The 26,641-nt window shown below is 43.8% G+C and overlaps 1 protein-coding gene across 5 annotated transcripts in view; it reads right to left on the minus strand.

Annotated features, from left to right (window-relative positions):
* The window catches only part of LOC137369795 (receptor-type tyrosine-protein phosphatase mu-like), a 991,520-nt gene that overhangs the window by 667,487 nt on the left and 297,392 nt on the right, over positions 1-26,641 (minus strand). For all 5 annotated transcript variants that reach the window (XM_068031279.1, XM_068031278.1, XM_068031276.1 and 2 more), the window contains one exon: positions 2,702-2,967. In XM_068031279.1, coding sequence (XP_067887380.1) covers positions 2,702-2,967 — 266 coding nt within the window. The remainder of the gene's footprint in view (positions 1-2,701; positions 2,968-26,641) is intronic.

Genomic DNA, 26,641 nt, shown 5'->3' on the forward strand with positions numbered 1-26,641 from the left:
CACATTTAAATCATATTTTTATTCATTTCCATAGATGCTTTAAGGCGAAACTAGATAAGCACATGAGGGAGAAAGGTATAGAAGGGTATGCTGACAGTGTTAGATGGAGAGATGTGGTAAGAGGCTTGTGTGGAGCATAAATACTGGCATCGACCAGTCGGGCCGAATGGCATGTTTCCATGCTGTGGACTCAATGTAATTCGCTATTTTCTTCGTGTTATTCTGCATTCAACCACATGGAGGTGCACAAGAGCACTTTTTGCAATGGTCAGATAGTCACAAAAACTGGGAAAGAGCTAAAACAGCTGCACCCAGTCAATAGCTCAGAAAAGAGAACATTGTTCCTGCCTTCCCTTTCCATTGATCAGCAGAGGCAAGGTGCATGCAGATTCCAGAACACAAGCAAATTGATACAATTAAGAAACTGACATTGTTAATCCCAAATCATTTCCCGTCTAACTTATTTCCATACCTGTTAACCGAATAATTGGGGCAGTTAACTCCTGTTAAATGAATATTCTTTCCCCAGAATGACCATTCTGTCAGGTATACAGTGAAAATTGCAGTTGCCTGTTGAAGCGCTTCTGTTATTGCACAATTTATCAAATTGCAGGGAACTGAAAGCAACAAAAACAAGCCAGCAGCATCTACTTACTCATCAGCAGATGGACCCAGAGTTAGTTCACTTCACAACGTAGCACCTCTAAATGTTGTTCATGAAAAAAAACTCTCTACTGTGTGTTTCCCTTCCCACTGTAGATGGGACTCTAATCAACTCACACAGCAGGCACACAAACACTCAAACTGCTTCTTGGAAAGGACAGGAAAAAAAATTACAATAGCTGTAAGTGTGTAAATAGGCCATAACCCAGTTCTCAAACAATTTAAAAATCATCCAGGATCTTTGATTGCCTTACTGCCAGATTGCACATTTTTCAAGCTGTTGTTCAATGCTTAATAAAGATTGGCTAAAAGAGCAGTTACATCTGCAAATGTAGTATTACTATTTCTTTTGGGCCTCCTTATCTCGAGAGACAATGGATACGCGCCTGGAGGTGGTCAGTGGTTTGTGAAGCAGCGCCTGGAGTGGCTATAAAGGCCAATTCTGGAGTGACAGGCTCTTCCACAGGTGCTGCAGAGAAATTTGTTTGTTGGGGCTGTTGCACAGTTGGCTCTCCCCTTGCACCTCTGTCTTTTTTCCTGCCAACTACTAAGTCTCTTCGACTCGCCACAATTTAGCCCTGTCTTTATGGCTGCCCGCCAGCTCTGGCGAATGCTGGCAACTGACTCCCACGACTTGTGATCAATGTCACACGATTTCATGTCGCGTTTGCAGACGTCTTTATAACGGAGACATGGACGGCCGGTGGGTCTGATACCAGTGGCGAGCTCGCTGTACAATGTGTCTTTGGGGATCCTGCCATCTTCCATGCGGCTCACATGGCCAAGCCATCTCAAGCGCCGCTGACTCAGTAGTGTGTATAAGCTGGGGGTGTTGGCCGCTTCAAGGACTTCTGTGTTGGAGATATAGTCCTGCCACCTGATGCCAAGTATTCTCCGAAGGCAGCGAAGATGGAATGAATTGAGACGTCGCTCTTGGCTGGCATACATTGTCCAGGCCTCGCTGCCGTAGAGCAAGGTACTGAGGACACAGGCCTGATACACTCGGACTTTTGTGTTCCGTGTCAGTGCGCCATTTTCCCACACTCTCTTGGCCAGTCTGGACATAGCAGTGGAAGCCTTACCCATGCGCTTGTTGATTTCTGCATCTAGAGACAGGTTACTGGTGATAGTTGAGCCTAGGTAGGTGAACTCTTGAACCACTTCCAGAGCGTGGTCGCCAATATTGATGGATGGAGCATTTCTGACATCCTGCCCCATGATGTTCGTTTTCTTGAGGCTGATGGTTAGGCCAAATTCATTGCAGGCAGACGCAAACCTGTCGATGAGACTCTGCAGGCATTCTTCAGTGTGAGATGTTAAAGCAGCATCGTCAGCAAAGAGGAGTTCTCTGATGAGGACTTTCCGTACTTTGGACTTCGCTCTTAGATGGGCAAGGTTGAACAACCTGCCCCCTGATCTTGTGTGGAGGAAAATTCCTTCTTCTACTATAATTCATGTTAAGCCACCAGTACACAGAGAATGGCAGACAGCACAGAATGGGCTGTAACATATTGGAGGGAGGGTTTGATTGATGTCAAACAGTGAGAGGATAATGCTCAGGGGATGAACTATGTCATCTGAATTCTGAGAGATCTTTATACTTCTGAACATATCTGAGACACTATTTTCTTTCCAATGTTCTCCCTTCTTGAAGGTAATCTGTAATGCTCGGCTCAGTTCCCCATTCGCCATCAGTTCTTCAGTATCTCACACAGGCGGCCATCCTTCAGGTGTGAGCTTTAACAACAGGCTATTTGCACGGAAGTACATTTGCAACTATCAGGGGTGCCATGTAGTAAATGGCAGCGAGAACACCGGTTGTTATTTTGTTCTCCCTCTTTCACCCAGCTAAGTCAAATTTAGCCCTCTTACCACGTTGAGATCTGTTACCTCAGAGCAGATCAGGTCGACTCAGTACTTAAAATGCAATTTATCAAACTTTTGTGCAATTTAGTGATGGATAGAAAAAAAGATTGATCTATAGTTGACAAACTGAGAAATTCCAGTACGAGAGAGATGAATTTTGAATGTACAGTACCTGATAGAAATTTGGCCAGAAAGTACTTATGGCCAACTCTGCCCTGTTCCAGCTTTTTGTTCCTGACACGTTCCAGATTGGGTTCCCAAGGGGTCCATCATTGACCTTCACATAAACGTTTAGTAACCCAGATGTGGCCCCTTCCTTGCCAGATAATAAGTAATGGAAATCGATGCAGTGTGTGTCATTCTCTTTCAGTTTCGACAGCAGAAGATGGGCTTTTTGTCCTGCCTGCCGTCCAGAGGTGTTAACCATCATAAAGGACCCTGTGTAGAAGGGATGGAAGTTGAAGCTTGTTAGAGACTGTAGCTTATAAATCAAATCTACATTAAGAGCAAATAAACTGTCACAACATTTGTCAGAATACAAAGATAAATAATCACCCCACATAGAAAAGCAAGTATGTGCAAGTCTGTTAAAGTTGTTAATAGTGATGTACTGGATCAGTGTGTTCAGTCCAATACCAACATTAACTTTTCTCCCTTCTCTCCTGTAGGTATTAACTCTCTGGGCAATAATTCAACAGGTACAGGAAGCCCAGATAGTCACCTAAATAGTATTTTACTCACAACTGAAAGACATATATAATCAACAGATACAACTCATTATTATCAACGACAAGTTCAATTTATAAATAAAATCTTTTCCAGAATCAGGAATTCACTATCCACTCTTAGTGACTGACTCCACAATTGGAGATGAATTGTTTCTAGCCCAAGTGTTCTGAAGTGGAGTGTTAGGAATATGAACAGGAAAGCTTTTTATTAAAGAATTAATTTTATGCTCCAAACTCCATTTTGTAATTAAAAGATAGTTTGCAGAATCTGTTGAGACAAGCGCTATCTGTAGAATATCAAAAAATTACATCAAGTCTCCTGGATTGTACCAATTGGCATTATATAAAAAAGCTTTATGTATTTCTAATCTTCTAATAAATAGGTCTATCTGTTTGGCCACCATATGTTTACTTTTTCTGTGCATGTAATAAGAGTTTGTGTTAAGAGACCCAATCTTTGGAATGCTGAGTTAATGTAAGTTAGCTGCGAAACCAACAGTGAAGGTCATGGAGGAGGTGATGTAATGGCCTTTTGGTAGAAAATAAAAAGCAAGACCATTGTAAAGTAGTTAGGGAAGAAACGAAAGGCTGATCACCCGGCGACTGAACTCAGCAATCGTAACATGAGGTCTCCCGTAGCCTTCACATCATCATGTGTGTTATCTGGGAATATTAATTCATATGATATAATCCAAAACTACATTCAGAGCCTGAATTCCTGGCACAGAGACAACAGCTGGTGTCTTGAACAGTAGTCATCCACACAGAGAAATGTATAAATGTAACTTAATATTTCATTCTCCCTTTACTCCTGGGCGATAAATCGATGGTGCCGACAGACCAAATTGTCATTCTTCATTCTGAGCATAGACATGAAGGGGGATAAAATTCAACATTGGTTAGAGTGCAAAATGGACGGTAGCAGATTGACCACTTGTTATATACCCCTCCTTATTCTCAGGATGGGTGGGGTGTAACATTATCAATTGTTGTAAAAACCCATCTGCTTCACTAATGTCCTTTAGGGAAGGAAATCTGCTGTCCTTACCTGGTCTGGCCGACATGTGATTCCAGACCCACAGCAATGTGGTTAACTCTTAACTGCCCTCTGAAAAGACCTAACAAGCCACTCAGTTGTATCTAACCACTATGAAGTCAATAAAGAATGAAACCGGTCGGACCACCCGGCATTGACCTAGGCACCGGAAACGACAACGGCAAACCCAGCCCTGTCGACCCTGCAAAGTCCTCCTTGCTAATATCTGGGGGCTTGTGCCAAAGTTGGGAGAGCTGTCCCACAGACCAGTCAAGCAACAGCCTGACATAGTCATATTCATGGATTCATACTTTACAGACAATGTCCCAGACACCACCATCACAATCCCTGGGTATGTCCTGTCCCACCAGCAGGACAGACCCACCAGAGATGGCGGGACAGAGGTATACAGTAGGGAGGGAGTTGCCCTGTTAAGTCTCATGGCATCAGGTCAAACATGGGCAAGGAAACCTCCTGCTGACTACCACCTACCGCCCTCCTTCAGCTGATGATTCAGTACTCCTCCGTGTTGAACACCACTTGGAGGAAGTACTGAGGGTGGCAAGGGCACAGAATGTACTCTGGGTGGGGGACTTCAATGTCTATCACCAAGAGTGGCTCGGTAGCACCACGATTGTCCGAGCAGGCCGAGTCCTAAAGGACATAGCTGCTAGACTGGGTATGTGGCAGGTGGTGAGGGAGCCAACAAGAGGGAAAAGCATACTTGACCTCGTCCTCACCAATCTGACTGTTGCAGATGCATCTGCCCATGACAATATTGGTAGGAGTGACCACCGCACAGTCCTTGTGGAGACGAAGTCCTGCCTTCACATTGAGGATACCGTCCATCGTGTTGTGTGACACTACCACCGTGCTAAATGGGATAGTTTTCAAACAGATCTAGCAATGCAAAACTAGGCATTCATGAGGCGCTTTGGGACATCAACAGCAGCAGAATTGTACTCAATCACAATCTGTAACCTCATGGCCCGGCATATCCTCCACTCTACCATTACCATCAAGCCAGGAGACCAATCCTGGTTCAATGAAGAGTGCAAGAGGACATGCCAGGAACAGCACCAGGCATACCTCAAAATGAGGTGTCAACCTGGTGAAGTTACAAGGCAGAACTACTTGCATGCCAAACTGCGTAAGCAGCATGCGATAGACAGAGCTAAGCGATCCCAGAACCAACGGATCAGATTTAAGCTCTGCAGTCCTGCCACATCCAGTTGTGAATGGTGGTGGACAATTAAACAACTAACTGGAGGAGGTGGCTCCACAAATATCCCCATCCTCAATGATGGAGGAGCCCAGCACATCAGTGCGAAAGATAAGGCTGAAGCATTTGCAACAATCTTCAGCCAGAAGTGCCGAGTTGATGATCCTTCTCGGCCTCCTCCTGAAGTCCCCAGCATGCCAGACTTCAACCAATTCAATTCACTCCGTGTGATATCAAGAAACGACTGAAGGCACTGTATACTGCAAAAGCTATGGGCCCTGACAACATTCCAGCAATAGTACTGAAGACCTGTGCTCCAGAACTTGCCACACCCCTAGCCAAGCTGTTCCAGCACAGCTACAACACTGGTATCTACCCTGCAATGTGGGAAATTGCCCAGGTCTGTCCTCTACACAAAAAGTAGGACAAGTCTAAACTGGCCAATTCCTGCCCCATCAGTCAAATCTCAATCATCAGTAAATTGATGGAAGGTGTCGTCGACAGTGCTATCAAGCGGCACTTGCTTAGCAATAACCTGCACAGTGACGTTCAGTTTGGGTTCTGCCATGGCCAATCAGCTCCTGACCTCATTACAGCCTTGGAACAAACATAGACAAAGGATCTGAGCTCAAGAGATCAGGTGAGAGTGACTGCCCTTGACATCAAGGCAGCATTTGAACATGTATGGTATCAAGGAGCTCGAGCAAAACTATAGTCAATGGGAATCGGGGCAAAACTCTCCACTGATTGGAGTCATACCTCGCGCAAAGGAAGATGGCTGTGGTTGTTGGAGGTCAATCATCTGAGCTCCAGGACATCACTGCAGGAGTTCCTCAGGATAGTGTCCGAGGCCCAACCATCTTCAGCTGTTTCATCAATGACCTTCCTTCAATCATAAGATCAGAAGTGGGGATGTTCGCTGATGATTGCACAATGTTCAGCACCACACGCGACTCCTCAGATACTGAAGCAGTCCATGTAGAAATGCAGCAAAACCTGGACAATATCCAGGCTTGGGTTGATAAGTGGCAAGTAACATTCATGCCACACAAGTGCCAGGCAATGATCATTTCCAACAAGAGAGAATCTAACCATCTCCCCTTGACATTCAATGGCATTATCATTGCTGAATTATCAACATGCTAGGGGTTACTATTGACCAGAAACTGAACTGGAGTAGCCATATAAATACCGTGGTTACAAGTGCAGGTCAGAGGCTAGGAATCTTGTGATGAGTAACTCACCTGCTGACTCCCCAAAGCCTGTCCACCATCTACAAGGCACAAGTCAGGAGTGTGATGAAAGTCTCCACTTGCCTGGATGAGTGCAGCTCCAACAACACTCAAGAAGCTGGACACCATCCAGGACAAAGCAGCCCACTTGATTGGCACCCTATCCACCACCTTCAACATTCACTCCCTTCACCACCGACGCACAGTGGCAGTAGTGTGTACCATCTACAAGATGCACTGCAGCATCGCACCAAGGGTCCTTAGACAGCACTGTCCAAACCTGCGACCTCTACCACATAGAAGGACAAGGGCAACAGATGCATCGGAACACCACCACCTGCAAGTTCCCCTCCAAGTCACACACAATCCTGACTTGGAACTATATCGCCGTTCCTTCACTGTCACTGGGTCAAAATCCTGGAACTCCCTTCCTAACAGCACTGTGGGTGTCCATACCCCACATGGACTGCAGCGGTTCAAGAAGGCAGCTGACCACCACCTTCTCAAGGGCAATTAAGGATGGGCAATGAATGCTGGCCTGGCCAGCGATGCACACATCCCATGAATGAAGAAAAAAACATGCTGCTAATGTGCCACTGTCCATTTGGTACCCCTGCCAAAGTTGAAATCCCCCCTCCAAAGTGTTGTTATGCTATCTGAGAGCATTAAAGCTAAACCCCAACTTGTTCTCACCTGAAGTCAAGTCGTGTCTATTTTGTCTTAGCAGGAGCCACTGGATAACAGTCAGAAGTGGGAATCCTGGTTGTTTTTGCTGTGCTTCGCAGCAGAACGTTAAGGGTATAAGACTTACTGCAGAGACTTGAGCACATAACCTAAACTGACACTTTAGTGCTGCACTGTTGGAGGTACCATCCTTCAGATAAGACATTAAATTTATGTTCTGTCTGCCCTCTTAGATGCATTTGAAAGTTCATTCTGGTTCCCTGACCAACATTCATCCTTCAACCAACACCACTAAAACATTACAACAGTGACTGCACCTCAAATATACTTCATTGACTGTGAAGCACTTTGGCACATCCTGAGAATATGGGTGGTGCTATTTAAATGTAAGTTACTTTCTTTCTATTGTCAATCAGGGCACTAAGATGTGCAATAGTATCAGTGTATTCTTGCAGAAACAAAGGGAATTGGAAGTCGGTGGGTGGAATAATACAGCTTTAAAAGGTGTTGCATGTTCATAGTCGTAAACTGGGATAGAAAGGAACCATTAACTATGCATAGCATTCTCCCTATTCCTCTTGTGCAGTGTGCCATATTGGTACCACAATCTCCTGTTACAGTGTCATGTAATTATTTTGGAACACAGTGGAGTCATGTCCATGCGTCCCCCACCCACCCCGCCCTCCCCCCCCCCCCCCCCCCCCACCCCCCCAGTGCTTACTGGCTCCCTTTGCTTGGTAAAAAATAATTCCTATAATTAATTGGAACTGTTACCATGATAGTGAGCCAGGTTTTCAAAAATATAAGCACAATTAATAAGCCCAAGAATGCCAATCGCTCAAAGTCCAAATAAAATGGGGTGCAAACTTGCCTTCAGTGGTAGCACAATATGAGCATTAGTGAATTGACTGCCTAGTTTGCTCTTGCCTGATTTTTTCCCAACGGAGTGAGAAACAAGCTGTCGATTTGTCATAACTGAAGATGAATTTATATCCTAATAAATGCCAATGCAAAAAATTTCTACATATAAATGCATTTCTATAGATTTAACAGGTTTCATTACCTTTGTATCACTGAATAACTGTGAATGGATAACTTAACATAACATTGGAAGGGTAAATATCTCCCACATCAATTTTCTCCCCCGTTTACTGATGACAGCCACCCTTTTACTGTTCTTTGTGTATGAGCTTAGATAGTGAACATTGGCTGGTTATCAAAATGAGGGACACAACAACAAAGACAGATCCTGTCCTCATCTAATGCCCACATTGTCGTAGGATATCATGGTAGAAGTGATTCAACTGCGAATAACATTCAGGGATGGAAACCCTGACCAATTGTAGAGCTCCCATAATCACCTGAGATGAGCCAATTCACAGGCCAGGGACCAAGCCTCAAGCCTTAAACTTTCCTGGACACTAGTGCTCATGACCCACCAGGGAGGAAGATTCCAATTGAATGTGAATCTATCACCATATGATGTAGGGTTTATACTGGGGATAATTAAGCAGTTCTGTCAAAGTGCTAGCATGCAATGAGCAAGTAAATTTGACCTTACCTCAGTTAACAAGTACAAATGAATTAGATTCCCTGTCCTTATTGGCTCAGGGATACTTAACATCATTGTGGGAGCACCATCACTGCAAGGTCTGCAGTGGTTCAAAGAGAAGGCCCATCAGCATCATATCTGAGCAACCAGGAATGGGCAATAAATGCCAGTCTAGCCAGCATCACCCTCTACAAATAAAAAAGATGTAATGGCATAGCTATACAAATTGTGCCATAGTTCAAGTATAGCTTTGGGTGCCCTATTATAGGAAGGATGTCAAGGCCATATAAGAACATAAGAAATAGGAGCAGCAGTAGACCTCAAGCCTTCTCCTATCACAGAGCTGAGACAGAAGAGAATTATTAAAATACCTGGGATGAGAGGCTTTAGCTTTTGGGAGAGAGGAGAGGAACTGGAATTTTTCTTCTCATTGAAACAGTGACAGATATGGGGAGAATTGCTAGATATGGTCAAAATAATTAAGAGTTTTTAGAAGAGTGAAACTATTACTGCGAGTGAGTTGGTAATCAGAGGACATAAATTTATTATCATCAAAGGAACAAAGGGTGACGTTATGAAAGATTTCCCTCCCCCACTATAAGTGCTGTTAGGACATGGAATACTCGACCACAAACTGTGATGGAACAGAACCCATCGCTTTCAAAGGAGAAGCTGAGAAATATTTGAAAAAGAATTTTAAAAGGATGTGGATATTGGGCAGTAGATTGCTCCTTTTGAGTGCTGGAAGAGACACAATGACCCAAATGACCTCTTTCTGTGCTGGAAAATTCCATGAATAACATGATGGAGATTTCTGAAAGATGTGTAAAAATGAACAGTTGAATTATTATTGTTCTCTGTCTTGATACATACTGCATGGATCTTGTTGGATTATACTACAATAGGGAAACTTTCTAATTGTCACATTAACATAGATGTGAGCCTTCTAAATTCAAGTATTCCGACTCTGGAAGTTTCGCTTTTGAAAGCAAGCTGTATTTAGCTGATGCAAATATTTATTTCAAGCTGCACTTCCTTTCCAATGCATTTCCCATCTAATCCCAAAGCGCCTAGATTAAAATGACTTCACTTTGCAATGCTTGTTCATTTTCTGAACTAACCTAATCAAAGATTGTTTACTTTGGTAGAAAAACAATTGTGGTTTATTTACCCTGGGACCCGTCACCAAATCCTCTAGGGGAGGGAGAGGGGAATATTGCATAAATGATCACCACAGCCAGAAACCTGCCCTTAAGCAGACTCTGGACATTATCAGAAAATTATGTTGATGTTGTAACTTTCATTTCCCACTTATGAAGCTTGCTGGAAATGAAAATGTCGATGTAGTGACAAAATTTCACTTTGCATTCCCCAGGCAAAGAAAGAAGGCCATAAAAAAAAGCTTGCTATTACAATTCCTTTCCCTCAAACTTATTGTTCAGACAAAGCTCTATTCCTCAAGACACTGGTAGCTCTTGAATGAGATGTCCTGCGACAAGTGGAGCCTGGAGACCACCACAGACAGAAACTTGAGGAGGGATTTAAAAGCTGCTCCATCATTAGGCTAGATAAGTAGTCATCGGCGACCTCAAGTAATAGGTTCATGACTGTCTGGTCTAAACCAAACAATGCTTTTTTTCCAGGTTAGAAACTACAATGCTAGTCATATTCATAACTAATTTTATAAATATTGAGCTGAAGGATAGAAAAAAATGAATACTCATTAGAGGAGTTATGTGCAGATGGTGGTGGTGGGGGGAAATGTGTGGGGGATGGTGCCTGGGCTGCCCTAGGGATCAGTATTAGGACCACGACTGTTTCTAATTTACATCAAGAACTCAGGCTCAGAAATGCAGTGCAAATTGGTCACCTTTGTCTTCTTCTTCTTCTTTGGCCTCCTTGTCTCGAGAGACAATGGGTAAGCATCTGGAGGTGGTCAGTGGTTTGTGAAGCAACGGCTGGAGTGGCTATAAAGGCCAATTCTAGAGTGACAGACTCTCCCACAGGTGCTGCAGATAAAATTGGTTGTCGGGGCTGTTACACAGTTCGTTCTCCCCTTGCGCTTCTGTCTTTTTTCCTGTCAACTGCTAAGTCTCTTCGACTCGCCACACTTTAGCCCCACCTTTATGGCTGCCTGCCAGCTCTGGCGATCGCTGGCAACTGACTCCCACAACTTGTGATCAATGTCACAGAACTTCATGTCACGTTTGCAGACGTCTTTAAAGCGGAGACATGGACGGCCGGTGGGTCTGATAGCAGGTCACCTTTGTAGATGATACTAAAGGAGGAGGAATCAGTGATGGCAACTCAGAAATTACTGTATGTCCTGGACAATGTCCAGAACAATGACAGGCCAAGTTAAATAGCACCAGTTGTAAAGTGCTGCACACCAGCTGGCCAAATCAGCATATATAAGGGCCTCAGAATGGGGTTGACAGACTTGAGTTCCACTAAAGCCCTGCTCTGGAAGCTGTCATTATTAAAGGCTCCTCACCCTTGAGTGGCCAACTTTCAGGTGATGGGCCTCAATTATATAAATTGGGGACCTATGGTGTGGATCTACCCCAATTTTTCAGGGACACATGGTGGCATATGCAACATACACACCATGCCCATGTGTCCTGACATTGAATGGGCTAACCAACTGTCCTTAAAGAAACTGCTGCTAGCTGCTGCAAAAAATGGTCCAGAAAGGTTTATGGGTTAATGCCATGAACACGTGCTATGCCGAATTATGTTTTTTTTTAATCCATCGGTTGGAAACCTGAATTAAACTTTTACAAAAAGGGGAGAAAATGAACTGATGAAAGGTGACTGCTAGTAACTAAAATGGCCCCCACAATTTGCATTAAAATACACTACTTTCCAATCTATCAAGGTGGAGATGTAAGGGCTGGTTAGTCCCCATTCAGAACAATGGCCTGAGAATTTTGAATGGTCTACCTGTCCTGTCTTCATTAACAGGACATTAAAGGCAATCTTGGAACATTATCGCTGGTGGAGACGGACCACTCAATGGGTAATCACTGGAACAATGGGACCCTGAGAGAGATTGGAATTCTTAGACATGAGCTAATTAAGTTGCAAGACAGAGAATACACAGGGCCATCATGTGACAGACTCACCATTTGTGTGAAACTAGCTGCTCTTTCTCTCTGCAGGCAGACAAGGAACTGAGACTGACCAGTAAAAGGGGAGCTATTGGAAAAAGTTCTGAGAGACAGGATTAATGTCCACTTGGACAGGCAGGGATCAATCAGGGATAGTCAGCATGGCTTTGTCAGGAGGAGATCGTGTCTAACAAACTTGATTGAATTTTTTGAGGTGACTAAGTGTGTAGATGAGGGTAAAGCAGTTGATGTAGGCTGCATGGACTTCAGTAAGTCTTTTGATAAAGTCCCGCATGGGAGATTGGTTAAGAAGGTAAGAGCCCAGGGGATCCAGGGCAATTTGGCAAATTGGATCCAAAATTGGCTTAGTGGATGGAGGCAGAGGGTAATGGTCAACGTTTTTTTTGTGATTGGAAGCCTGCAACCAGTGGTGTATCGCAGGGATCGGTGCTGGGACCCTTGCTGTTTGTAGTGTACATTAATGATTTAGACGTGAATATAGGAGGTATGATCAGTAAGTTTGCAGATGACACGAAAGTTGGTGGTGTTGTAAATAGTCAGGAGGAAGGCCTTAGATTACAGGACGATATAGATGGGCTGGTAAGATGGGCGGAGCAGTGGCAAATGGAATTTAATCTTGAGAATTGTGAGGTGATGCATTTTGGGAGGACTAACAAGGCAAGGGAAGACCCTAGGAAGTGCAGACGGTCAGAGGGGCCTTGGTGTACTTGTCCATAGATCATTAAAGGCAGCAGCACAGGTAGATAAGGTGGTTAGGAAGGCATATGGGATACTTACCTTTATTAGCCAAGGTATAGAATATAAGAGCAGGGAGGTTATGATGGAATTGTACAAAATGCTAGTTAAGCCACAGCTGGAGTACTGTGTATTGTTCTGGGCACCACACGATAGGAAGGATGTGATTGCACTGGAGAGGGTGCAGAGGAGATTCACCAGGAGGTTGTCTGGGCTGGAGCATTTCAGCTATGAAGAGAGACTGGATAGGCTAGGGTTGTTTTCCTTAGAGCAAAGAAGGCTGAGGGGGGACTTGATTGAGGTATACAAAATTATAAGGGGTATTAATAGGATAGATAGGAAGAAACGTTTTCCCTTAGCGGAGGTGTCAATAACCAGGAGGCATAGATTTAAGGTAAGGGGCAGGAGGTTTAGATGGGATTTGAGGAAAAAAATTTTCACCCAGAGGGTGGTTGGAATCTGGAACACACTGCCTGAAGGGGTGGTAGAGGCAGGAACCCTCACAACATTTAAGAAGTATTAGATGAGCACTTGAAACGCCATAAGATACAAGGCTATGGGCCAAGTGCTGGAAAATGGGATTGGAATAGATAGGTGCTTGACGGCCGGCACAGAAACGATGGGCCGAAGGGCCTGTTTCTGTGCTGTATGACTCTAAGCGGGGTCCCTCTCTCTCTGTCTTTCCAGGCCACCTTGCAAGTTCAAAGTTCATCAAGTTCTGATGAAGGCCTGAAACGTTACGTCTGCTTCTCTCTCCATAGATGCTGCCAGGCCAGCTGAGTATTTCCAGCATTTCCCGTTTTTTCTTTTTAAACTCAAGAAAACCTGTTTGATTGGTTCTTTTATGATATAGCATGTAAATGGTTAAACACTCACTGAATTGGTAAGCATATGCACTTTTTAGGAAGAAATAAACCCTATTGTAGTCAAACAAGGAGAGACAAGAGGGAAGCCTTTCAACCCCTCTTCACCAACAGTTATAACACCAAAAGTTGCTGCCAGCCTGGGCTTCCCCACCTGTAATTCATTTCCCCTTCCTAGATCCTAGCTGCAAGCCAGCCCAGAGCTGGTGAGCTGTAGCAGGATAACTGTCCAGGGAAGTGCAGCAAGATTTAAATGAGGCCTCAGCTCAAAGTAGCTTGAGCCTCATCATCTATTTTATGGATGGGAAACTGACGAGATCTGAAAGTTGACTGCCCAAAAGTGAAAAGCGGCCCTTGTGTTGCTACCAGATCAGGTTCCATTCTTTGGCCTGTTATGTTTTTGTAACAATAATATGTGACAGACGTTTTCTCTGTACTGGCCAAATATCCAGTGGAAATGAGTCAACAGACAGCAAAGAGATTTCCCTTAATACCATATCAACTGGAGGACTATAAATAATTAATATGGTAATTACTTGACTATTGAGTAAGAATCTCTTTGACCTAAGGTGATGAAACCTGCCCTTCAAAGATTCAAAGAACTGTAATTTTCCTATATTTTCAGTTGTGCATCTTCCTTGCCAGTGAATGATGTTCCTTGGTGTCAACTATCCACATAAAGTTTCATCAAAGACTCAGGTCAACATGCACTTTTTGTTCAAAAGCAAAATACTGTGGATGCTGGAAATCTGAAATAAAAACAGACAATGCTGGAATACTCAGCAGTTCTGGCAGCATCTGTGAAGAGAGAAAAAGAGTTAACGTTTCAGGTCAGTGACCTTTTATTAGCATTTCATCAGTTCCTTTAAGGACAGTTGGTTAGGCCACTCAACACAGGGGCAGAGTGCACATGTTGCATGTTCCACCATGTGTCCCTGAAAATTGGGGTCCAAACTGCACCATAGGACCTCAATTCTAATGAAAGGTCATTGACCTGAAACATTAACACTGTTTCTGTGGTGTTAGTTACTTGCTGCATGTTTCTGCTTCTGTGCAATTAACTTCTAAATGTATATTTAGTTTTAGGCTGAACACAACAATTTGATAGTGGGAACTTTTCTCTTTGAAGTGGAGAGGAGAACACAATGGACAGCCCACAAATTCCACGGTGAGGTAAAATAATTAATGTCTGGCATGCCATGTCTTTCATTTCAAACATAAGTTTGCAAGTTTCAGTTCATGTGAAATATGGAGCTTCTTGTAAAAACTGTCTTTTCACTGGGAACGTAACTTAAGAATGCTGGGGGAGCACTTGAATTGCAACAACAATCACCATGAGCTCTGGTGCACAGTGAGCTCTCTTCAGAGGTCTCAATCAAACCTTTCTACTTGCAATTATATAGCTCTTTCAATGAGCTGGAGGAAACATGATGGGACGAATGGCCTCCTTCTGTGTTGTACCATTCTGTGACAAAGCTGACGTGGAAGGTTTCTGAATTATCCCTCCTGTGGCATTTGAATTTTCATAGCTAAAATTACAAATTAATTCTCTTTAGGGTTGGTTGAAAGCATGTTAAACTGCTCTCAGGATACCTTGTGAAACTCCTTTGATGTACAAATCAGGGTCCTATGTACAACTGCAATCTTAGGACAGAACGTGCTCCACTCAGTACCAGCTTGGACAAGGAGGCTGGGGGTAGCAGCCGCATTCCACAAAAACAATCTGGACATTGATGCCTCAAGTTGATGGCGCACAACTTCCTGCCCCCCCATCCCCCACTCCCAGCCCACCCTTGGCGGCCTGGCCCTCATCATGGACCAGCCTCCCGCCTTGGGACTATTGGACAGCTCGTGAGCATGCTCCACCAACTGGCCTCTTGAACGCCACTCGTGGTGGGAAAGGTGGACTGCACCCTGGTTCATTGCACAATGCGGTTGCCAACCCTCCAGAATGGTCCTGGGTCTCGAGGAATTAAGGATTAATATTCGGGAATAAAAACAAGAAATGCTGGAACCACTCAGCAGGTCTGGCAGCATCTGTGAAAAGAGAAGCAGAGTTAACGTTTCGGGTCAGTGACCCTTCATTGGAATATTCTGGACCTGGCTGTGCGTAACACGGGAGAAACATTCTGGGATCATTAAAAAAGTGTCTTTTTTGATTTACTTTGAACGCTTTGTTTATTAGTTATAAAAATATTACAGCTGAGTCTGTTTGACTGGGCATTGGGGGGTCATGTGATGAAACCTCCTGGAATATGTCAAACCAGGGTTGGCAACCCGACTACGCAATGTCATCGAGTTGAATAATTTTGTTTATTACAAATCAAGTAAACAGATGATATATAAACCTAGAAATATAGGTTAATGCTGTCGACTGGGCATATTGTTCAAATATTAACACAGGATTATGCCGAGGGGATAGGCTAAAACCTTCTTACTGATCTGCAATCAATGCTAATGATTTTTATCTTGATTTTTCAGTTGTTCAATCTGTGCCATTAAGTCTGGTATTGATAGCAACAGCAGACAAACACAATGCATTAAATCAAAGATTTAATAAAACTTAGTTTGATTAGAAGTGTTCACAATTTTTGTTTTATGGATAATAGTCTATAGCAGTACTATTAGAATTCAAATGTAATAACTTACCTCGGGCACAATTACAGCGTGTAAAAGCTTGTTTTGCACGAGATGTGGCCAAATATTTGTGGCAACATCTTTAAACTGTCCAACCTACATTCCCCATCAGGGATGGTATATGTCAGTAATGTCATTAACTTTAAAATTCTTACACAAAGGAAAATGTTAAATCATATTTGCTTTTATTTTGGTCCTATTGTTACTGTGTTGAAATGGAGGCATATTTCAGCAGAACTTTCCTCGCTCATTTTTTCTGGAGAACTTCTTATCTCATCTCTAAGTTTTTAAAACCCAGGGCAGGATTTTGGGCCCCCCCCCCCCCCACCCTCCCCCATCACCCCGAGGTAGGGAACAGAGATGGTTGGGGCCCCGAAATACCGGAACCTGCTTGCGTGCCGGTTCCTGACTCTGTTTCCGGCATCAGCCATTTTGGCCGAGGTAGATTTGGGGCCCAAGGAGTGCCCACCCTGATGAGGCGGGCAGCCTATTAACCTCAGTAAGAGCCTTGTTAAAAGTAGGTAATGGAGGCCAACTGGGATTTTCCAGTCAACTTCCAGTTTCCTGACGTGACAGGGGGACAGTTCAGCTGCCGAGAGCCCTTCCTACCTGCCTGGGTTCAGGTGCAGCCAAAGGCCGCCATGTAGAGGAAATTCCCCCCCCCCCCCGCACCCCCCAATAGTAGTGGCCTGCTGCTTCTTCTATTTTTTAATTAAATTGGTGAAAAAGCTGCTGAGTGGGCACCTCCATATTGAAGCACCCTCTCAGTTACTTACCATTTAGTCAGCTGCTCCTCTGAAGCTGGAAGGCCTCTGATTGGCCCTCCAGCTTGTAGAGACCCTACCTGCCGCCCTTAAATGGACAAGGAACCTGTCTCCATGTTAATTAAGGGGTCAACACAGTCAAAATTCCAATGAGTGACTATTTACCCTTGGGGGCGGTTTCAGGCCCCGGAAACAGTCCCGACTCCTGTTTCCTGCCCCCAAAGCAAAAATTCAGCCTCCAAGCTCAACATGGTTCAATCACTACTTCCTAAGTTACTGGATTTCTTCTACTCTTCTCAATTTATATTATAGGCCTTGGCCCTTCACCCCCATGCTTTAATGTTAGAAAAATTATGATGAAGCTGCTATTAAAATGTACAACTTAAAAAAAAATCATCAAATAACAATCTACATTTTCCACATCTGGACGCCTCTGTAATTCAATCAATGAAAAATTCCATCATGAAGTTAAGAAACTGATCAAAGCCGACTTTACATGAAACGAGGTTACAATCTCAATTTAATAAATGAAGTTTAAAACAAAAGATTAGAGAGCTGCTGATTTTATTTAGAAAATGAAAATATGAGCCAAAGACAATCTCCCCGTCAGCCACAAGACACATATTGTACCCCTTTGGGAAATATCCTGTGTTAGTTTATTAGGCAGCATAATTCATGTGCTGTTGAAGTTAATTGCTATACTACACCTGTTTTTTTTTCTTTCTTTCATTCTTGATAACTGATATTTTGTCAAACAATCCACTTGTAACAAGTCTACCACTGTATTGTTTATGCAGCACTGTTTAGCTTCTGTTTCTGTTCAGGGGCCATTCCATCTTGGATCCATTATAATACAATTGCTCCCCACTATATTAAACAATATAGTCAGAGTCAGATTAATTGTTTCTAGATCACAAACATTACATAGTGTACATGGAGGTAGGTGATTGTGCCTATGGTGAAACTGTGGGGTCTTTCTTTAAATATGCATATCAGGGTCCAATGGTGATATCATTGGGGACCGCCTGCTATTTTAACCAGAAGCCTGCACAGAGGAGCCAGTTGTGGCTTTCACCCCATGCCAACCTGATGTGAAGAGTAGTCGGGGCATTCTTGCTCCTCTGGGCCCCCACAAGGAAAGTTTGGGCCTCCCTAAGCCAATCGCAAGGCACTCCTGAACCTTCTCCCATGACTTACTTGAGCTTCAGGCTCTGTTCCTTTGGCCCCCTTCGACCTGCTTCTGCTGCCTGACATATTTAAGAATGCTGCATACAACCAAAGTGCTACTCTTGGGAATGCCAGCCATGGCTCGGTGGATAGCACTCTTGCCTCTCAGCCAGTTGTGGTTTCAAAGGCCACTCCGACAAGTTGAGCACAGAACCCTAGGCGAACACTCGGATGCAGTAGTGAGGGATTGCTCCACTGTTGGAGGTGTTGCCTTTTGGATGAAATGCTAAACCGAGGCTCCATCTGCCCTCTCAGATAGACGTAAAAGATCCCATGACACAAAGAAGAGCAACTTGGTGGCCATTTCCTCTAAAACAAAAGCCAAATACTGCAGGCGCTGTCAATCTGAAATAAAAATAACAAACGCTGGAAATATTCAGCAGGTCATGTGTTAGCACTATTTCTCTCACTCACTCTCCACAGATGCTGCCTGGCCTGCTGAGTATTTCCAGCACTTTTTATTGCTATCCATTGGCCATTTTCTTTCCCCTTCTATGAAGCAAGTTAGGAAGTTCTGATATTTAGAGGCTTTACAGCAATGCAAATGGTTGTGACGGCAGTGTTTAGAGAGCAGTTTGAACCCAAATACTATTTTTAAAAAAGGAAATCTCGCTCCATTGGGAGTGTTTAGGGGCTCAGGTTCCTGAAACAGCTAACTCCAGAAAGTCTGCTTAAAGACTAATAACTTCACACAACCACATTTTCCATTTAGAGTGAAGAAAAGTTTCTGGAGCAGATTTAGTTGGAAGGTTTTCTCTTTTAAACGTCTTTTCCTCCTAGTGTCTGTAACCAGTACTCCCAGGTTAGGTATGGCACATATAGATGGAGAATACAAAGTTCCCTTTATACTGTCACCACAATGCTGATAAACCCCAAATTCAGAACTGAGTCAATGTATCATTTGTGGCCTTACAGGCTCACTGACTGGGACTGCTCAGCTCGTGCCAATTATGGGCAATTTTGATCCCTAGCTTTACAGCAACTTGGAACTGGGTTGTGAGTACTCAAATTCATTTCTCTAAGAAGGCATAGAGCCACCTAGGAGAAGTTTGATAATGCCTGTTTGAGAATATCCATTGCTACTGGTTCTCTGGAGGAAGATAGTGAAACAGCTGGTCCATGACATATTTGAACTCCACCAATAAAATAAGGGGTTGCTAGATAGAACATGCTTGTACTTATTGTAACTGGCTACAAATTGGAAAGATCCATGCAGTATTGCCCTCACTTGGTTGCATTCTTCATATCATAAGCCAGATCATCTCCAGCAATGGCATCTCTTCCCAGCCCCACTCCATTACCACTGGAGACACCGCTGATTTGTCCTTTGTCCTTTCCTCTACTTCGTCTATATCCGTCTCCTTTCACATGTACTCTTACAACAGCATGTTCTATCTCTCCTTCATCTCTCGATTTATCCATTGCCTCTGTGGAGACAGACAGTTCCTCCGACATCCAGTATTGGATGGGCCACAGTTCGGTACAGTTAAAAATTGGGAAGATTGAAGCCTTTGTCTTTGGGCCCCCGCCACAAATTCCATACCCTTGCTACCAATTCTATCCACCTGCCGAGCCATTATCTCAAGCTGAATCAGAATTGTGGCATCTTTATTGACTCTGAGCTGAGATTCATTGCAAAGACCACCAATTTCCACCTCACAACATTGCCCACTACTGCCTTATCCCATCTGCTGTCAAAACCTTCATTCATGCCTTTGTCACCTATATGCTCAACTATTCCAATGTTTTTCTGAATAGATCCTGTTCTTGAACCTACACAAACTCCAAAGCCAGCTAAACTTTGCTGCTCATACTCTACCACACACCAAGTAATATTGGTTGTTGGGCCCAAAGCCTCAAATCTAAAATTCTCATCCTTAAATTTCAAATCTCTTCATAGCCTTGCCTCACCATATCTCTGTAATCACCTTCAACCTTACAATTCCACTCCTCCACCCCACACCCCCACCTCGAGTCCACTCCAGAATCTCCATTCTGCTTACTCTGGCCTTTTGTGTATACGCCTGCCTTTGCCCAACGACTGATGATTGTCTTTTCAGTCATGTTGTTTCCATGGAACTCACTCCCTAAGCCCCTCTTCCTTTTTTTTTTAAGGTCCTCATTAAAATACACAGTCCTAATATTTCCTTTGTCTTGGTTTCCATTTTTGACTGATTACAGTTCTGAGAAGTGACTTGGGACATTTTTTGAATGAAAGACACTATATATTGTTGTTGTTGATTCACTAAAAGTAGAAGATGAGCATGGATAGAAGACTATGGCTTTGCACAGGCTAGCTACAACAGAACAAAATCTGAGAGTTGCATTAATGGTCTCCCAATCCCATTGCCACACAAGGTAGCAGAAGTTCTGGCATTATAAAAAAAACTTATACAGTGCCTTTCACAGTCTCAGGATGCTCCTAACAGCCAATGAAGTACATTCTGAAATATTATCACTGTTGTAATTTAGGAAACACGGCTGTCAATTTACGCTTAGCAAGCTCCCGCAAACGGCAAAGTGATTATGACCATATGATCTGCAGTTTTTAAATGATGTTGCTTGAGAGATAAACATTGGCCAGGACACAGATGAGAACTGCCCTGCTGTTCTTTGAAATAGGATCTAGAGGGCAGGTGGTGTGTCAGTTATAACATTTTATCCAAAAAACAGCACCTCTGACTGTGGAGCACTCCCTCAGTACCGAACTGGACTGTGAGCTTAGATTTTTGTGCTTGGAACTGAGCAACAGCTGGCACTACCCAGGAGTATAAATGCTAGCACTTTAAGGGGAGATGATGGTGTGGTGGTAATGTCACTAATCTAATAATCCAGAGGCCCAGGTAAATGGCCTGGGGACGTGGCATCTGGTGGAATTTAAAGTCAATTAATAAATTTTTTAAAATCTGGAATTGAAAGCTAGTCTCAGTAATGGTGACCATGAAACTATCATTGATTGTCATAAAAACCCATCTGGTTCACTAATGTCCTTGAGGGAAGGAAATCTGCTGTCCTTACCTGGTCTGGCCTACATGTGACACCAGACCCACAGCAATGTGGTTGACTCTTAACTGCTCTCTGAAATGACCTAGCAAGCCATTCAGTTGTCAAGGGCAATTAGGGATGGGCAACAAATGCTGGCCTTGCCAGCGACACCCACATCCCATGAAAGAACAAAAAAAACTTTGGACGGGATACAGCATTGTTAAATATGCAAATTACAAATGCAGCATTGCAGTGGGACAGAGTACAAAACAAGTTTTAAAACAGCATCTCTCAAGGAAATGATATGGCAATACAATGGTTAGCTCTTTATCTTTACTGGTGTGATCCTGATATCTCTCAGCATCAAACAACTGTATAGACTCATGTTGTTGGAAAACAAAAGCAGTTCTATAACCCATGGCACTAAAGTTGAAACTATATAAAATGTTGTGAAAAGCATGTGTGACACATCAATAAAACCAGAGAGCATGCTAGCCCCAGGCAGCACTCACTTACAAGAGTAATTTACTCCGATTTCTCTTTTTCTGTGTGACTTAAGGCAGTAATAACCTAGAAGTGGTCTGTCGTATTTACAGAAAATATTACAGGAATTAAAACATGCCAGGGAATTGAGAAATGGCATTTCATCAGGGTCAGATCTAAAATATGAGAACATTTAGGGCGGCACAGTGGCGCAGTGGTTAGCACCGCAGCCTCACAGCTCCAGCGACCCGGGTTCAATTCTGGGTACTGCCTGTGTGGAGTTTGCAAGTTCTCTCTGTGTCTGCGTGGGTTTCCTCCGGGTGCTCCGGTTTCCTCCCACATGCCAAAGACTTGCAGGTTGATAGGTAAATTGGCCATTGTAAATTGCCCCTAGTGTAGGTAGGTGGTAGGAGAATGGTGGGGATGTGGTAGGGAATATGGGATTAATGTAGGATTAGTATAAATGGGTGGTTGATGGTCGGCATAGACACAGTGGGCCGAAGGGCCTGTTTCATTGCTGTATCTCTAAACTAAACTAAACTAATTACTAGATTCACAATACACTAAAATGACCTGCAGCTTTTCCAGGGTAAACAAGTACAGTCATGTCCCTGGATGCTTTTCCATAAAGTCATTTTTGACAAATGAATGAGTTTTAGGTTTATGTGTTATAAGTTGCCATGGAAATGCTAAGATCAAACAACAACAAAAAAGTTGCTGTGAATTGAGTCATATTAAACGAACAACAGTCCAGTGTTCAGTTTGATGTACAGGGTTTGTTGTTTTTTGTTTTGAACAACTGCTTCAAACTTAAACATTTGCCTCCGATTTCCTTCACAGCAAACGATGCTTATTTATGGATTACAGCTTTTGTTTACTTGCTTGTAGCTGTTGAGTTAAGCTGATTTATCCCTTGCAGTAGATTGGCCTACAGATACTCAGGCCTATAAATTAGGTCACACAGTGCTTGTTCCTCCGCTTACTAAGTCTCCGATATATCGGGTAGGAAGCATACATATATTTGCAAAAGTGCACAGCCTGCCATATTGGGAGAGGGAAAATGTCATTGTGCAGTTCCCACACCTGCAACAGGTGTTAGATCTCTTGCATATGCAATTAAGAGGCCTCACGCCTGTTTAAGGCCCTAACTGCAACATTGGTTTGCACTGAAAACCGGGCCTTGCGACTGCCTGTCACCAACAAAGTAAGTTTGTAAAATATACTTCCTTGAATGTGGAGCTGGGAGAAGCAGGGGTAAAAATGCCAGTGTTATGTCTTCTCGTTGTTTTCTGGTTCCCATAAGTTTGAAATAATCACACTCTAAGCAGAAAAACACTGGAGCTCTTTGTTTATTTCATTCAGCTTCCATGCTGCCTGATAAGGACAGCCTAGAGTGGTGTAGCGTTACACATCACATGACTCTCCAGTGCAGCAGTTAATATGGCCCACAGAACACATATATAACATAGAGAACTTTTATCAACTTTGCTTCTAATTTCCACTCTTCTCTCACCTTTATATGGTTCATCTCTGACACTTCCCTTCCCTTCCTCGACTTCTCTGTCTCCATCTCTGGGGATAGACTGTCTACTAATATTCATTATAAGCCCACCGACTCCCACAGCTACCTGGACTACACTCCTTCACACGCTGCCTCCTGGAAGGACTCCATTCCATTCTCTCAGTTTCTCCATCTCCGACGCATCTGCTCTGATGATGCAGCCTTCCACGACAGCGCTTCTGATGTCTTCCTTTTTCCTCAACTGAGGATTCCCCCCCCCACTGTGGTTGACAGGGCCCTCAACCGTGACCAGCCCATTTCCCACACCTCTACCCTCACCCCTTCCCCTCCCTCCCAGAACCGTGACAGGGTTCCCCTTGTCCTCACTTTCCACCCCACCAGCCTCCATATCCAAAGGATCATCCTCCACCATTTCCGCAACATCCAGCATGATGCCATTACCAAACGCATCTTCCCCTCCCTTCCCCTGTCAGCATTCCGAAGGGATTGTTCCCTCCGTGACACCCTGGTCCACTCCTCCATTACCCCCACCACCTCGTCCCTTTCCCATGGCACCTTCCCCTGCAATCGCCGGAGTTGTAATACCTGCCCATTTACCTCTTCTCTCCTCACTATCCAAGGCCCCAAACACTCCCTTCAGGCGAAGCAGCGATTTACTTGTACTTCTTTCAATGTAGTATACTGTATTCGCTACTCACAATGTGGTCTCCTCTATACTGGGGAGACCAAATGCAGATTGGGTGACCTCCGCTCAGTCCGAAAGCATGACCCCAAGCTTCCGATTGCTGGCCATTTCAACACACCCCCCCTGCTCTCATGCCCACATCTATGTCCTGGGATTGCTGCATGTTCCAGCGAACATCATCGCAAGCTCGAGGAACAGCACCTCATTTACCAATTAGGCACACTACAGCCTGCCAGTCTGAACACTGAGTTCAATAATTTCAGAGCATGACGGGCCCCCCTTTTTATTTTTAGTTATTTTTTATTTTTTATTTGTTTCTTTTATTTTAGTTTGTTTAGTTTGTTTCTACTGAGCCTACTCACTGTTTTTTTCATGTTTATGCTTGGGGCCAGGGCTGTTCAGTTTTCTGTCAATTAACACCCTCTCTGTACTAATGCTTTGTCTTTCACCACACCATTAACGTACCGTTTGCCTTTGCTCCATGACCTTCTGGTCAGTTATTCTCTGTGACCTTGTCCTATCAACACCTTCTCTTTTGTTATCTCTTGCCCACCCCCCCACTTTACTTGCTTAAAACCTTTTACATTTCTAATATTTGTCAGTTCTGATGAAGGGTCATTGACCTGAAATGTTAACTCTGCTTCTCTCTCCACAGATGCTGCCAGACCTGCTGAGTATTTCCAGCATTTCTTGTTTTTATTTCAGCATCTGCAGTATTTTGCTTTTACTTACACAAAACAACTAGTTCCTAGCTAATTAGTTCCTAGTTCTTAGAGTCATAGATAGAGCACCAAAACAGACCCTTCGGCCCAACGAGTCTGTGCCGACCATCAACCACCCATTTATACTAGTCCTACATTAATCCCATTTCCCTCTCACATCCCACCTTCCCTCAATTCTCATACCACCTACCTACACTAGGGGCAATTTACAATGGCCAATTTACCTATCACTTCCTTATAGATTACAGCGAGCTCGCCACTGGTATCAGACCCACCGGCCATCCATGTCTCCGCTTTAAAGACGTCTGCAAACGCGACATGAAGTCCTGTGACATTGATCACAAGTCGTGGGAGTCAGTTGCCAGTGATCGCAGGAGCTGGCGGGCAGCCATAAATGCGGGGCTAAAGTGTGGCGAGTCGAAGAGACTTAGCAGTTGGCAGGAAAAAAGACAGAAATGCAAGGGGAGAGCCAACTGCGAAACAGCCCTGACAACCAATTTTATCTGCAGCACATGTGGAAGAGTCTGTCACTCTAGTATTGGCCTTTATAGCCACTCCAGGCGCTGCTCCACAAACCACTGACCACCTCCAGGCGCTTACCCATTGTCTCCCGAGACAAGGAGGTCAAAGAAGAAGAAGAACAACAACAATATATAACAGCTGGGCATCATTCACCCTTTCAATCTAGGAAATAAATCCACCTAACAGCCAACACAATGCCAATCATAACCCTAAGTCCAACTTTATCCCCAGTGGTGGGACAGTAATTTCAGGAAGACACAGACAGCTTAACAAATTGGGCATGAAGTAGACATCATGAAATTTAATGCAGAAAAATGCGGGGTGATATATTTCAAGAAGAAAAATAATGTAAAAATTTAAAATAATGTAAAGTGGCAGAAGAACAAACGGACTTAAGAAATCAATGAGTGGGAGGAGATGTTGATAAAGTTAAAAAAAAATGCTTACATAGTTTTGGGTTTTATAATTAGGAGCACCAAGTATAAAGACAAGGATGTAACGTTAAACCTATATCAATCATTGGGTAAAATATCATGTGTGAATTTCTATGTGGGTTCTCCCTAACATTCGTCATAATATTGGCAGAAGAACTTTGGAAAAATTGCATGAATCCAGGAAAATGAACATCAAGAACAGCTTAAAATAACATTCTGTCCACACAATTTACATGGATGAACAGAAGAATCAGTCTACTTGGAGAGTAAAGGCTTGATTTCCAAATGTCATCACTTCTGCTGCAGCAACTATTTAAGTGAGGCCAATTTCTAGTTGGAGCTTCACACATCAGTCATACGCTCCACCAGAAATGTACGCCACGCAAGTTACAGGGAGAGTTCCAGGGTAAGCAAATGCTTCCCATATCTCTAGCTAGTTATACCTGATCACCCTCAACAAACTGAACCTGAACTGGACCAGCCACATAAATGCTGTGGCTACAAGAGCAGGTCAGAGGCTGGGAATTCTGCTGCGAGTAACTCACCTCCTGACTCCCCAAAGCCTGTCCACCATCTACAAGGCACAAATCGGGAGTGTGATTGGAATACACTCCACTTGCCTGGATGAGTGCAGCTCCAACAACAGTCAAGAAGCTCGACACCATCCAGGACAAAGCAGCCTGCTGGATTGCACCCCATCCACCACCTTCAACATTCACTCCCTCCACCACTGGCGCACAGTGGCAGCAGTGAGTACCATCTACAAGATGCACTGCAGCAACTCACCAAGGCTCCTGATACATCACCTTCCAAACTCGTGACCACTACCATCTAGACGGACAAGAGCAGCAGATGCATGGGAACACCACCACCTGCAAGTTCCCCTCCAAGCCACACACCTTCCTGACTTGGAACTATATAATTGTTCCTTCACTGTCGCTGGGTCAA

Source organism: Heterodontus francisci, chromosome 5 (assembly GCF_036365525.1).
Source record: "Heterodontus francisci isolate sHetFra1 chromosome 5, sHetFra1.hap1, whole genome shotgun sequence".
Taxonomy (NCBI): domain Eukaryota; kingdom Metazoa; phylum Chordata; class Chondrichthyes; order Heterodontiformes; family Heterodontidae; genus Heterodontus; species Heterodontus francisci.